The 13,713-nt window shown below is 44.3% G+C and overlaps 1 protein-coding gene across 1 annotated transcript in view; it reads left to right on the top strand.

Moving 5' to 3' along the window:
- The first annotated feature begins 665 nt into the window (after window positions 1-665).
- LOC124114430 (alkyldihydroxyacetonephosphate synthase, peroxisomal-like) overlaps window positions 666-13,713 on the top strand; it is a 36,356-nt gene continuing 23,308 nt past the window's right edge. The window contains exons 1-7 of the mRNA XM_046474990.2: window positions 666-886; window positions 2,740-2,829; window positions 3,821-3,911; window positions 5,573-5,693; window positions 6,306-6,380; window positions 6,860-6,931; window positions 9,002-9,081. Of these exons, the coding sequence (XP_046330946.2) occupies window positions 714-886; window positions 2,740-2,829; window positions 3,821-3,911; window positions 5,573-5,693; window positions 6,306-6,380; window positions 6,860-6,931; window positions 9,002-9,081 (702 nt within the window). The 5' untranslated portion in view covers window positions 666-713. The remainder of the gene's footprint in view (window positions 887-2,739; window positions 2,830-3,820; window positions 3,912-5,572; window positions 5,694-6,305; window positions 6,381-6,859; window positions 6,932-9,001; window positions 9,082-13,713) is intronic.

Consider the following 13,713-nt stretch of genomic DNA (forward strand, 5'->3'; position numbering starts at 1 on the left):
ATTTTGATTTTTCAATACATTTTACTTCATGCATCTATCTTTTGTGGTTTTTAAACTAGAGTGATTTACAAGTATGGTAAAGTTTCGTTTGGGCGTCAGTATATTTAAGCTATTTGGCCTTTTTGTACCCGAATCAGAATTAACTTACACATGACTCTCTTTGGGAAGCCCATTTCTGGTGTTACCCGCCGCGATATTGCTGGAATATTGCTAAAAGCGGCGTAAAACCATACTCGCTCACCCAGTCCCCCTCTTATGGACACATTTTAGATTTGAACATGTGTTGTCAGCAGAAATATACTTCATCCCCCAGCAAATATATATTTATTTTTTTTCAAAATAAACATTTTTTATCATCTTTATTCCGCATGACTCCGAGTCAAAACAACCCCAGTACTGGGAATGTTATGAGAGTTCTATATGTTATACGAAGGAGTTCAATAAATTTTTATGTAGCTTTTAGTTTATTTCTAATTGTTGTTTAGTAAATCTAAAAAAAAATAATTGTTAATTGAAATTGACGTGTCCTTTGTTGTCAGGTAACACCTTGACGAGATTGTCACCAGTCCAGCAAGTTGAACTATGAACAACCACGCCCACTAAAGCCTCGCATGACAGTAGGGTATGTGGCGAACAAAAAGCATTACAAGGGAGATAATTTGCAAACAAAACCACACTGAAATACTCGCGTGTAACGTAACCACAAGGAAAACATGGCGTCAAAACACCGGCTTGCTGTTATTTCAGGACATTTACTAGGTTCAAGAGCACAAAATGTCGACGTTAATAATAGCGATCACTCACAGGGAGCTCAACTTCAGCCATGTGCCTCCAATGACAACAAAATTAGTGTCGGCGAGGAGGCACCAACCATCCCGAAGCGCAGGTGTGTGCCTGTTGATTACCTGGCGACTGAGCTGTTTGGGAAGTCAAAACCTGCATGCTTGTCACGTAGCGATACAAAGGACAATGTGTATTACAGTTATGGTGTAGTATAAATAAGCTTTAGTTCAGTCTTTTGGCACAAAGTAATCTTATGTCACGAACTTGTGTCTCGTTAGACCTGTAATATGGAGAAGAAAAATCGTTGCAATCTTACTCTTAGCGACCTCCTGGTATCGTGTTTATATTTTGATTTCAATAATGAATCCTCTGTTTCTGGTGGAAAAGGCTTGCAAGGAAATGACAAGTAGAATTATTTTGAGTGTGCAACACCCAAATATAATGTGTTGCAGTAATTTCGTACCCCAAACGAATTCGTACCCTAGAAAATTCGTGCCACTAAAAATTAAAACTTCCGTACCCTTCTAGCATTTCAAAGTATACCGTTTAAGTTTATATTAGCCTAACGGTTTGGAACATCTATGTTCATTGCGATATCTTGCGAATTGTGTGACGTCACAGTCTAGGCAATTCATATCATAGGGATAAAGATCAAAACAGTTGCTGTTGACATACATGTCATAAAACAAGTTTATCACCACGCAATCTTTCACAGTCAACGACATATGTGTACAGATATACATACAACTATCTTACAACATAAACAACGAAACAATGAAGCATTAATTACTCTCTGTAACATTCATGAAAACACACTCGTACATACAACTATCAAAACAAATGATGTCAATCATTTGGTGTCAGTCACCGCATAGTCTGCTCCAGACAGCCAAATACAATACCATGTCACCTTTGGGGATATGATGATGAGCCTATATTCATTCTCATAAGAAAAGACATGATTGTTTTATGATTGCTCCATTTTCCAGCAGACGATGTGAAAGCGGATAACATTAACATGTTGTATTGTTTGTCTATCCTATAAGAAAATCTTATACTTTTTCAGAACTAACAACTTGAGCCTCTAAAACATTTCACAATGTATATTGTGTTATTTTCATTTCTTATAAATATATGAGTAAATAACTGACCATTGCTGAAGGTCCCTATTTAATGATATTCTCTACTTGGCATCTTTGCATAGAGAACTTTAACATGTCAAGGATTTATTATATTAATGATCATTTCTGATCATGTTGACAATGTCAGACAAAGAGATAATTGTTCTTGTTAATTTCGATTTTACCCTTGAAGCCAAAAGCTCATGAGACGAGTGTGTAAAGGAACAGAACAGTAGTGTACAGATAAATGAAAGCACGACATAACGAAATCCATGCACAACACAGGGCCTCCATGGTCTAGTGGTAGAGCATTCAATCTCTGGCCGCGTCATACCAAAAGATGTTAAATGATATTACTTGTTGTTACCCTGTCTGGCGCTCGGCATAAAGGGGCTAAAACAAGGACTGGTCAGCTCGGAGTCAGTATACTGTGTGTGAGTGGGGTATTCATGTTAAATTGCGGCATGGTATCTAATTGAGGTAGCACTATAAATCAGCATCAGTCCGGACTAGTGCAAGCACGCACACACACACACACACACACACACACACACACACACACACACACACACACACACACACACACACACACACACACACGTCGCTATATAAGTGCAATAATCTTTGACGCAACGTTAAACCCCATTTCACCTCACGTCATATCAAGAAAGTGTTATCCCAAATATAACATTTGTAACATATATCATGATATATCATGTTTCAATATTTGTATGGTAGTACAGAATATTGCTAAGAATCAATAATTTGAATGTCACAGCCCTACCTATCTCTTGCCCATTAGACAGGATAAGGACACAGCTGTTCTCTGTTTCAGACAAGAAGTGTTGAAATGGAATGGCTGGGGATACAAGGATTCCAAGTTTCTTATCAACAAGGATGGCCATGTTCAATTCTCAGGGGAGAGGTAAAATTTCATTGTATTTCTTTCTGCCAAGAAGAGATGCATCTCTACCATGTCTAAGGCAAATGTCGGTAAAATTTCCAAATTGGAATGAAATATTCCCTGATTCAGGTTATGATAATTTAAAAACAAATTGTCAGTGTTCTAGTTTTGAATAGTGATACACCATCTGTGCGTTCCGATATGTATCACGATACCTTACTCACGATCTGATACGTATCAAGATACTTGCGTGTGATTTTATCTGTGGTGCGTAAGCCATCTTTTTCATAGACAGGATGGCCAAATACCTGGCACACTGACGATTTACAGTTGGCGGTGTGAAGTATGGCACACAACGGATGAAACTATTTATGTTTTGCACTATTAACTTTCACTACTAATTAGTGTAACTGTTACTAACAATACTTTTTACTTTGAGTGCGACTGTGATCGATACTTGCAGGAGAAGTAAAAAAATGTGATGCATCGGTGTATCAAGTAATTTTCAAAACACTACACCATTTCATCACCCCTGGACCCCCACTTTTGTAAATCAAGGTAAAACCCTGAGCCAGCAGAAACTAGCAGAGATATTGAAAGAACAAAGAGGTTAAAATCCATAAGTAAACTGTCTTCAATGACACTACAGCTTCTAAGATTCGACATTAAGACGGGGGCACGGGTGGACCAGACGTCTAAGGCGCCGCGATTCACTGTGCAGAGTTGCGTCCGATGGGCACGCCAGAAACCTATGATTGTGGGTTTGAATTCCCATTCACCCTGATTATGTTTCTAGTTTTGTGAGCACCATACCTGTGCTTGTGGGTTTCACAGAAGTGGTAAACATCTGAGACCTGCATTCCTCCCACATTAAGCTGACACGCCTCGATATAACCGGAATATTGTTAAAAGCGGCGTTAAAGCCAACTCACTCACTCAATGACACTACAGCTTCTAAGATTCCACATGAAGACTGTCATGATGATCATTGCTGTTGTTTCTACAACTGAAGGTACCGACTGAGCGGGAGCACCATGCCGGCACTCAAGGACTGGATGAAGGCTACTGTCGGCATCAGTCTGGAACACAAGTCACCAGCTCAGGTGAGAACCAAACACTAGCCCACAACCTATTGTTACTCTGCTTTGCCATGGATGATCCAACCTTATGCCACCCTTTCACTACGACCACGAATATCCCGAATCACCCCGAATCGGAAAGTTTCGAAATTTGTGATGATTCGGCCAACAATACAAACTTTTGAGGCTAATCGGGTTGAAAAATATGAAGAATGACAGGAATGGGTTAAGATACATGTACGAATTACAAGATTCATGATCGGATCATGCACGAATTGTAAGAATCACCTACGACTAAGTTACGAATATGCTGAATGTTGTTCTTACTTAGTTCTTACATGATTCGTAGTTGACTCGGGACATTCGTGGCTGTTTGGGGATGTTTTCGGGTTGGGGACAAGGAATTTTGGAAGCCATGAATCGCTAAGAATGGCCAAGAATGCTAAATAATCGATTACGAAGCTGTTATGGAACATAGGAATTAATTACGATTGGATTACGATACAGCCACAAAATTGCAATTCGGGGACCCTACCACGAAAGTTTTTGACAAACAAAAACTTTCTCGCCGATTTTGACGAACTCCCGCGAAGTGTACAAATGTTTGCGAATCAAATAAGATACATTTTAGAACTTCAAGAAATGATTGAGATGAACATGAAAAATTTCCTATTCGGGGTGATTCGTGATATTGGTGGTCGTAGCAAAATGGGGGCATTAGGTGTTACAAAATATGGAGCCCCTGTAGGAGTTCCGGGTTAGAATTCAGTGGTAGAAACAAACAACTTTAGTCCACTAGTCCTGACATATAGCCAAATATCTACTAGTCCTTATGATACCTTAAGTATTGGGGAGTTTGGCAAGGACTATAGGACTATAGGACTAGTGCAAATTTCTAACGCTGGAATTGGTCCTCAGCAATCTATGCTGGTGGTAAAAGGTGACCAAATGGATCGGGTGGCCAGACTCAGTGACTTGGTTGATGGTGTGTTTGTGTGTCTTGTCTTCCTGACTTGATTGTCAGCAACAATTGATGATATGTATTTGTGTGTATTGTCTGCCTGACTTGATCGTCAGCAACAATTGATGATATGTGTTTGTGTGTATTGTCTGCCTGACTTGATCGTCAGCAACAATTGATGATATGTGTTTGTGTGTATTGTCTGCCTGACTTGATCGTCAGCAACAATTGATGATATGTGTTTGTGTGTATTGTCTGCCTGACTTGATCATCAGCAACAATTGATGATATGTGTTTGTGTGTATTGTCTGCCTGACTTGATTGTCAGCAGCAATTGATGATATGTGTATGTGTATTGTCTGCCTGACTTGATCATCAGCAACAATTGATGATATGTGTTTGGGTGTATTGTCTATCTGACTTGATTGTCAGCAACAATTGATGATATGTGTTTGTGTGTATTGTCTACCTGACTTGATCGTTAGCAACAATTGATGATATGTGTTTGTGTATTGTCTATCTGACTTGATCATCAGCAACAATTGATGATATGTGTTTGTGTGTATTGTCTATCTGACTTGATCGTCAGCAACAATTGATGATATGTGTTTGTGTGTGTTGTCTGCCTGACTTGATTGTCAGCAGCAATTGATGATATGTGTATGTGTATTGTCTGCCTGACTTGATTGTCAGCAACAATTGATGATATGTGATACATCCCCAGCCTGAAATGAGTGCAGCTGACATCCCTACACCTATCAAGAATGAAAGCTACCTTGCTGAGCTCAAGAGAAGCAGCATCCCATTCTCTGATGACTGTCATGACCGGATCTTCAGGGCACATGGTGGGTTGCAGGGGGTGGGAAGTTCAGTTTTCAAGTTATTCTGAATTCAAGGCAGGGAATACCAGCACGTTTCTAGATGTCCTTCCAATAAATCATTCGCTTACAGTTCAAATGGTAATTTTTTACAATTCTCACAACTCAAAACAGTAGGTTCATCTCCATTTACATCTTCCAGAGGCAAAGGCGTTATCTGACCCTGAAACTCCAGTTTCCACCCTTGCTGAACTTGGCTGGACTTTCCAGGCTTGATCGTAGCGCCACTAGTCCCTTCCATGTCCCTCCTATTTACAAACTGAATGTCTTGTTCGTTACGCGATTTTGATTGGACTATGCATAGACTCGTTAGTCAAGCCAAAATGTAACTTCGGAATTCCAGCATAGTTTGGCAAGGGTGGAAACTAGACTTTTATAGTCAGTTAACACCCTTGCCTCTGGAAGATGCCATTCTTCGTGACAAAGAAGTGTGTAACCTCTTTGGTGTTAGAAAAGGCTATAAGTGACATCAATTGTTCAGTGTTTTGTGTAGGAATCACAGATAATTGCCTTTAAATAAGACATGTGTACTTCTGATTGGTTGAGGTGTTTATGTGTTCAGGATGCCTCTGGTTTCAGGACACACTCTACACGAGATGTTCGTACTCAGAGAGGGGAAGTTCAAGAGAATCCCTGACATTGTGGCGTTTCCAAGTAAGTATGTCAGATGCTCAGATCCAGTAAAGAAAGACATGATAGTTCCACCCAAAAAACAAATTGCGTTAGTTTTGGGTTCATCACAATGATCCTCTATCCCTGGTATGGTGGCCTAACTTTAGTTGTTGATGACCTATAGCCTGTTTTTTAATGTGTCATCTGTCATAATCTGATCATTTTGTTGTTCTAAAACTATTTTTACAATTATAATCTGTGATATATTGCTGGTTTTTCGACGACAGTTTTTTGTATACAATATAAATGCATAACTTGTTCAAGCCACGATATGGCTGAAATATTGCCGATGTGACTTTAAATGTTAACTCACTCACTCTAACATTTAATCTCCATGGAAACCAGGTTTGAATGAGTGTTGTTTTACGCAGCTATCAGCAGTATTACGACAACATCAGGCCAATCTTAACATTAATCATTCTTCTCACTCAGACTCAGTTGTTTGTGTTTTATTTTTTCAGGTTGCCATGCCGAAGTTGTGAAGATTGTCAACCTTGCATGCCAACACAATGTTGTCATCATACCATTTGGAGGTGGAGTGCTGTCAAAACTTTTCATAATTGTCACTGAATATGAGATATAACATCACAAATACTATATTCAACATATTAAGCATCCTGTTCAAATAATACCCAGTTTATTGCTGTTGAAAAATAGTTTCTGCTGTTCTTCCTCCTCATGATGTTTGTGTATCGTAACAATGTCATTAAAATCCGATAGTTTACTCCTATAAGATACCTCTCTGATAGATCTGACATCAGGTGAACTCTGAGTGAACTTTGACCGCCCAATCTTAATGAAGGGTACATGGTTCTTAAGTCAAGCAGATGTCAGCTTGTTAAAATTATATTTGCCAGTACAGCTTATTATGTTGAATACAGTACAGTGATCGCTCGCTATTGCGCTCTTCGATAAAGCGCTACTTCGGTTATTACTCGCGGTAACGCATGGCTCCCAAAATTTATGTACACTTTTAATACTGAGAGTTTTACACAGACATGATTGTATTGTTGTTCGTTGTTTATTTGCACATAACGCTTCTCATTGCATAATCAACGGTTTATCGCTGAATGGAGTTCTAATAATCTGTTTGAAAACATCTGCGGCAGGTCCCGGAAATACGATTGTTCTACTAGTTAACTTTTCACACTATACATCCTTTGATCTTAGAAGCGCATGCATGCAATAAAAGAGAACCACAAGTGAAGTTTATATTCTTAATTAGTGGGCAATCCAATTTAAGGCTAAACTGTCACACACATGTAGTTGCTGTCACAACACGGCGGTCATTCATTTCGTAATCGCGCTTTCGTAACATCGCCTGTTTTTTTCCCCGTAGTTATAACAAGCGATTTCATTGGATTAAAATTTGTTTCTAATGACGCTTTCTTGCCGAAATCTGCTACAAGTTTCGTGATTGGTCAATTTTGAGCACGTGACCTCAGGCAGCCAATCAAGCTGTGATACAAAGCTCGTGTTTGATAAATTTCAGAAGTTAGCGAAAGATTTTTTGTTAAATCGTGTTATTCTGAACGTTTTAAGCAGGAAATCACGATATATATTAAAAATATGGAACTTTGCGAATGTATCGGGCTAGGTTACGAGCTGTGACAAAGATTTTTCATGCATATATTTTTGCATTAAACGTTGTGTCCGAGCCGAGAATTCAAGGCGACGAAAGCCGAGATGTCATTTGACTTACATTACACGCGATCGCACGAAACGATGGAAATAATAACTTAGATGTAAGTTTGATTACTTTTAGATATATTTTTGTTGATTTTATTTATCACTTTGTATAATATATTTAAAGATTTGCTTAAAATAGTCTTTATTTTGCTCTTTGACATGTTCGATGCGGACCCGTTGTCGAAATGTGTGTCCGAGAATTTTATTTTCAATAACATCGCGGGAAATAGTGAATAATTTTTTAATTTATTGATAAAAAATGATAAATTAGAATGGAATACGTATTTCAGACATTGTGAAATATGACAGATTTAATAAATGAATGATATTACAGGTAGATCTAGGTCCATAAAAATATATAGCCTACTATTTTGACGTGACGTGAGATAAACACATAGGCCTATTGATGATTTGAGATTTGCTGAGCGCGCTCCCCCGCCTCGGCCTCGGTTAAACGGCTCATCGTCTATAACGCCCACCAATTATTTGGACCCCATTGGTAGCGCAATAGCGAGCGATCACTGTATTCTGTTTGTAATGCCTATGTTTTTCCACATTTGTATGCTGAGAATGGGACTGCACAACTTTTCGCCTACATCTGTTACTGTAGACGTGTTATTAAACTAGATGTTTCATATCAGAAGTAAGTGGACAATTTACAGGGATTGGCACCATGAGTGAAATCCAACAAGTTCAAACTTGTGGATAATGTGACTAGACAGACCGCAGTCCTTCCACAATTTCACTTCTTTTGGACAACCAGACAGGGACTGTGCCTAACCCTGATAGTGCTCAGATGTTAATGACATTATTATCATAATTATTAGTGTGGTTGGTTCGCCTACCTACATTATTTTGTCACATGCCTTGAAATGAACTTGTATTAAACTGTTTTATGTTTGCTGTTTTATCAGGAGGCACAAGTGTGTCCGGAGCTTTGGAATGTCCAGAAAATGAACATAGAATGATTGTCTCCCTTGACACATCACAAATGGTGAGTTGTGTAACTGTGATACAAGGATGTGTAAAATGCAAGTTCCCTGTGTGACAGTCAGTCGAATCAGTACTTGTAACAAGACCTGGCATGCTTCACAACAGAATCCCAGAGATGTTGCAAATCCCATACTTCTATATATTCTGATGGGGATTCCAGGTTTGAAAAGGTACCAGAACCCAAATGGATTGGATGGTCAGACTCAGTGACTTGGTTGATAGCATGTCCATGTCCTTGTACCTAGGCGTCTATTATTGCTCATGATATCAATCACTGGATTGTCTGATGAAAACTTGATTTTTTTTGCAGGCCTCTGTAATATATCTTGAATATTGCTGAGTATGGTGTTAAACAACAAATAATTACATTAAGTAATACGTTACCACTGTTATACCGAGGCTGTTGTCTCCCACAACTGCTGCTATAGCGAAATCTACCACAGAGATCTCAATTACCTCATGCAGCACGTGCGTAGCCACCCAGCTGCCATGTGACACCCTTCACTCTTGTCTCCTTCGTCTGCTTAGCAAGACGTGTTTCTCCTGCTGAAGCGTTCCTTGAAGATTTGGTGATATTTATTATAGTTTATTCTCTAATAAACTGTGCTTTTATGGGGCGTTGCGGTAGCTACGCTTGGTTATAATTTTCCCGCCAAACGGAAAATTTTTCCCGCCCTTTTTTCTATATACTTGCGGGGTTCGGGTATGCACGTTGTGTTTTACGTTTCCCCTGTTCTTGTATGTTTTGGGGGTTAACATCACTTATTTCTTTAATAAAAGTTATATGTGTATGTTATATGTTCACATTGCTCGTTTATTTTCTTGTGAAAATGTTCGTTTGTGAATCATTGTGGTGCGTGCGTTGTAACCATGTTTTGTTCTTTGTTTATAGCAAACAATCAATGTCTGACATGGATATGTCCCCAGTATCCACCCCCTCTACCCCTGCTCCTCGGAGTTGTGGGGTGTGCAGAAAGTTTTTGTCGTCCCGGGATCCCCACGATCGTTGCCCGCGGTGCAGGGTTCCTTGCGGGGACACCCGGTGCATCCTGTGCGAAGGTCTGGGGCCTGCGGAGTTTGAGCGGTACCAGCTGTACGTACAGTCCGTCTCCACCCCTGTGGTGGCCGGTTCGTCCGGTCGGGGTCCCCGTGCGGGTACCACCTCCTCGGCTGCGGCGGATCCCCTTGCGGCCCTCGGGCTGTCTGGGGATTCCGTCGCCGCATTGTTGTCGAAACTTGTGGTCTCCAAGCTGGCGGCCTTATCGCAAGATAGGCCGCTGGCTGTTCCGTCCCCGGCCTCTTCGGTGGCCGCGGGGTCCACCGGTAAAGCGGCGGATCTCTTGGCGGCCCGTGTGCTGTCCGGGGATTCCGTCGCTGCATTACTTGCATAACTTGTGGACTCCAAGCTGGCGGCCTTATCTCAGGATAGGCCGCTGGCTGTTCCGTCCCCGGCCACTTCGGTGGCCGCGGGGTCCACCGGTACGGCGGCGGCTCCCGTGGTCACCGGTCCTTCCCCCGAACCGTTGCTCCCGCTATCGGTTTAGGACCGCGTGGCCATGGTTTATGACCTCTTTGAGGACATGCCCCGGCCGGTACCGCGGGGAATCCACGACTGTGGGTTCCTCCGAGGTATACGATGAGTCTTCCGACACGGCTTTCCCCGCATCAACCTTGCTGCGCGGTTTCAAGCCTTCCTTGGAGAACGCCTTCGCGGCGGCCTCCGGTCGGGGTCTCCCGTTGCCTCCGACGTCGTGGAGAAAGGGTTTCTTCCCGGTACATGACCTTGCCTTTCCCGAGGCTGGTCCTACCGCGGAGGCCCATGTTGAGCGGTTGGGTGTCCGTGCCCCACCGGCTGCTACGGTAACGCAAGCTACCTTGCACCAGCTGGACGCCCTCGCTCGGCACTCCATGTCTCACGGAGACACTTACTTGGCTGCAGCGGCCCGTCTGGTCGAAGGTTCTCCCACGGACCGTGACCAGCGCATTTACAACTGCCTGCTCAGTTTAAATGCTTCCCTGGAGTACGTTGCCGAGGACTTTCGGCACACACTTGCTCTTGTTGGGTCCCTGCATAGGCGCCTGGGTGCCGCTCCTAACCGGAGCGCGCCCCAGGCTGCTGCGGCCGGTAGGTCTAAGGGGTCGGGTTCTTCTTCCTCTGGGAAGTAGCCCCGCCCTGAGGGCTCCGGTATGGGCAATCAGCTGCCCTTTTGCGGGAAGACGGGGAACTGGGGGAAGCCCAAGTCGTCGACGGACGGCAAGGGCCCCTCCAGGTGACTCTCATTGGAGGGGTTCGTATGCCGACAGCGCCAACTTCGGTTGGCCCTTAGGCGAACCCGAGTCACTTGGCCCTGGACAGTTGCACCTGCCGCAACCTGTCAGGGCCCCCTCTCCTTCCCCAGTGGGAGCCAGACTCCAGACTTACTGGGAGAATTGGGAACAAGTGTTCGACGACCCGTGGGTGGTCAACACGATTCGGTACGGCTATTGGCTTGATCTCAAAGCGAATCCGCCGCTCACCGTTGCCCCGTTGGCAGGTTTCGATTCGGAAACCGATCTTCCCATCCTCGCCGATGCCATCGGCAGGTTGGTGGAGAAGGGGCAGTACGGGAGTTAGCTCTACCAGAAATAACACCGGGGTTTTACTCCAGGATATTTCTCGTTCCCAAGTAGGACAGTGCCGAACTCAGAATGATTCACACGTCCGCTCCCTGGCTGTTCACCCGGTTAACCACCCCCATCTGGAGTGGTGGACGGACACCCTGTCACGCCATCTCGTTTTCGCACGTCGGCTCTTGGAGCAATTTGGGTGGATTATCAATCTCCCCAAGAGCGAGTTAACCCCTTCTCAGAACTTGCTGTTCATCGGAGGTCGGTTCAACACGGTGTCCCATCGCCTCTTTGTCCCCCCAGACCGGTGGCACAAAATTCAGGCGATGATTGCCAAAGTCTTAGCGGTGCAACAGACTGTTCACTTTTGGGAACAGCTGTTAGGGCTACTTGTATCAGCCCAGGACTGCACCGCACAGGGTCGTCTCCAACTCCGCCCGCTGCAACGGTTTTTAATCCAGTTGTTAGCAACGGAGGTGAACAGTGCGACCGTCGCCCTCCCGGATCGGCTCCGACCGCATCTGGAGTGGTGGACGGTCCCTTACATTGTCTTATCAGGAGTCTCTATGCGGCCCTACCGGGCCACGTTGACCCTGTATACAGACGCCTCTCTAGTGGGTTGGGGCGCCCATCTAAAGGGGGAGGTGAGCTCGGGGCTGTGGTGCGTAGACGAACTAGGTCTTCACATCACTTGTCTCGAGTTCAAGGCAGTGATCAACGCAGTCAATCACTGGAAGCATCGTCTCGTCGACGCCCGGCTCATGCTGGCGACCGACAACACGACGGTAGTGTCCTATGTGAACAAACTGGGGGGAACCCACAGTCACTCGCTACTCGATCTCACGTTCGAGTTTTACGCTCTGGTGGACAGTGTCCCGTGCCAGATACGCGCCCGTCACATCCCAGGTGTGCGGAACGTACTGGCCGATGCTCTATCGAAGCCTCAGGCTCCGAGCCCCACAGAGTGGATGCTGAACCCAGTAGTGTTTCAGTGGCTGTGCGAACGTTTGGGTCGTCCGATGGTCGACCTGTTCGCAACGCGGTTCAACAATCAACTCCCGTTGTTTGTATCACCAGTCCCGGACCCGAGGGCCATCGATCACGATGCTCTCGCGTTAGACTGGACGGGCTTGGTCGCTTATGCTTACCCGCCGACAGCGTTGATACCACACATTCTAAGCCGGCTCCAAGGAGTTCGCTGTCGAATGTTACTGATCGCGCCCATGTGGCCGAACAGATCGTGGTACCCCGACTTGCTGACCCAGGTCACGCAGTCGCCACTTCCACTGCCTGTGAGACCGGATCTCTTGATCCACCCTCACACCCGTCAGCTTCATCCAAACGCAGGGCAGTTCAATCTGCACGCGTGGATGTTGTCACCGAGCGTCTGAGGAGTAAAGTTTTTTTCTCGCCGGGCGTCTCGGGCATACGTTAGTATGCATCGTGATTCTACCCAGAAGGTGTGTAATGCACGTTGGGTTATTTTCACGAAGTGGTGTTGTAAACATCACATTCATTCGCCAGATAAGGTATCTGTGCAGGATATTGCTCGTTTCATGTCTCACTTGCGAGAGACCCGGAAACTCTCCGGGGGTTCCATTGCCAACTATGTCTCGTCCGTTGCTACGGTACGGGACGTTGCTATGGGTACCAGTCTCTCCAAAGAGCCGGTGATACGGGGTATTATCAAGGGTTTCAAACAGCACGATCTTAAGAAGGGCCGCCTTCGGGCACCGGCCTTGGATCTTTCCCTAGTGTTGCAATCACTTACGGAAGCTCCGTATGAACCCTTGCATAGTGCTTCGTTCCGGCATGTGACTTGGAAAACAGCATTTCTCCTCTCCTTTGCCACGGCGGCACGTGTATCCGAAATTCATGCACTCGATGTCGCCAAGGTACGATTCGATAGGGGTGACGAAGGAGCGGTCTGCCTGGGCCTGCTCATGGGCTTCGTCGCCAAGAATCAGAGAGTCGGGCAAACGGAGAGAGAATTCACTGTAAGATCACTCAAAGAAATCTTACATCC

The sequence above is a fragment of the Haliotis rufescens genome, unplaced genomic scaffold (assembly GCF_023055435.1).
Source record: "Haliotis rufescens isolate VD_foot unplaced genomic scaffold, xgHalRufe1.0.p SCAF_4, whole genome shotgun sequence".
NCBI classification, from domain to species: Eukaryota; Metazoa; Mollusca; class Gastropoda; order Lepetellida; family Haliotidae; genus Haliotis; species Haliotis rufescens.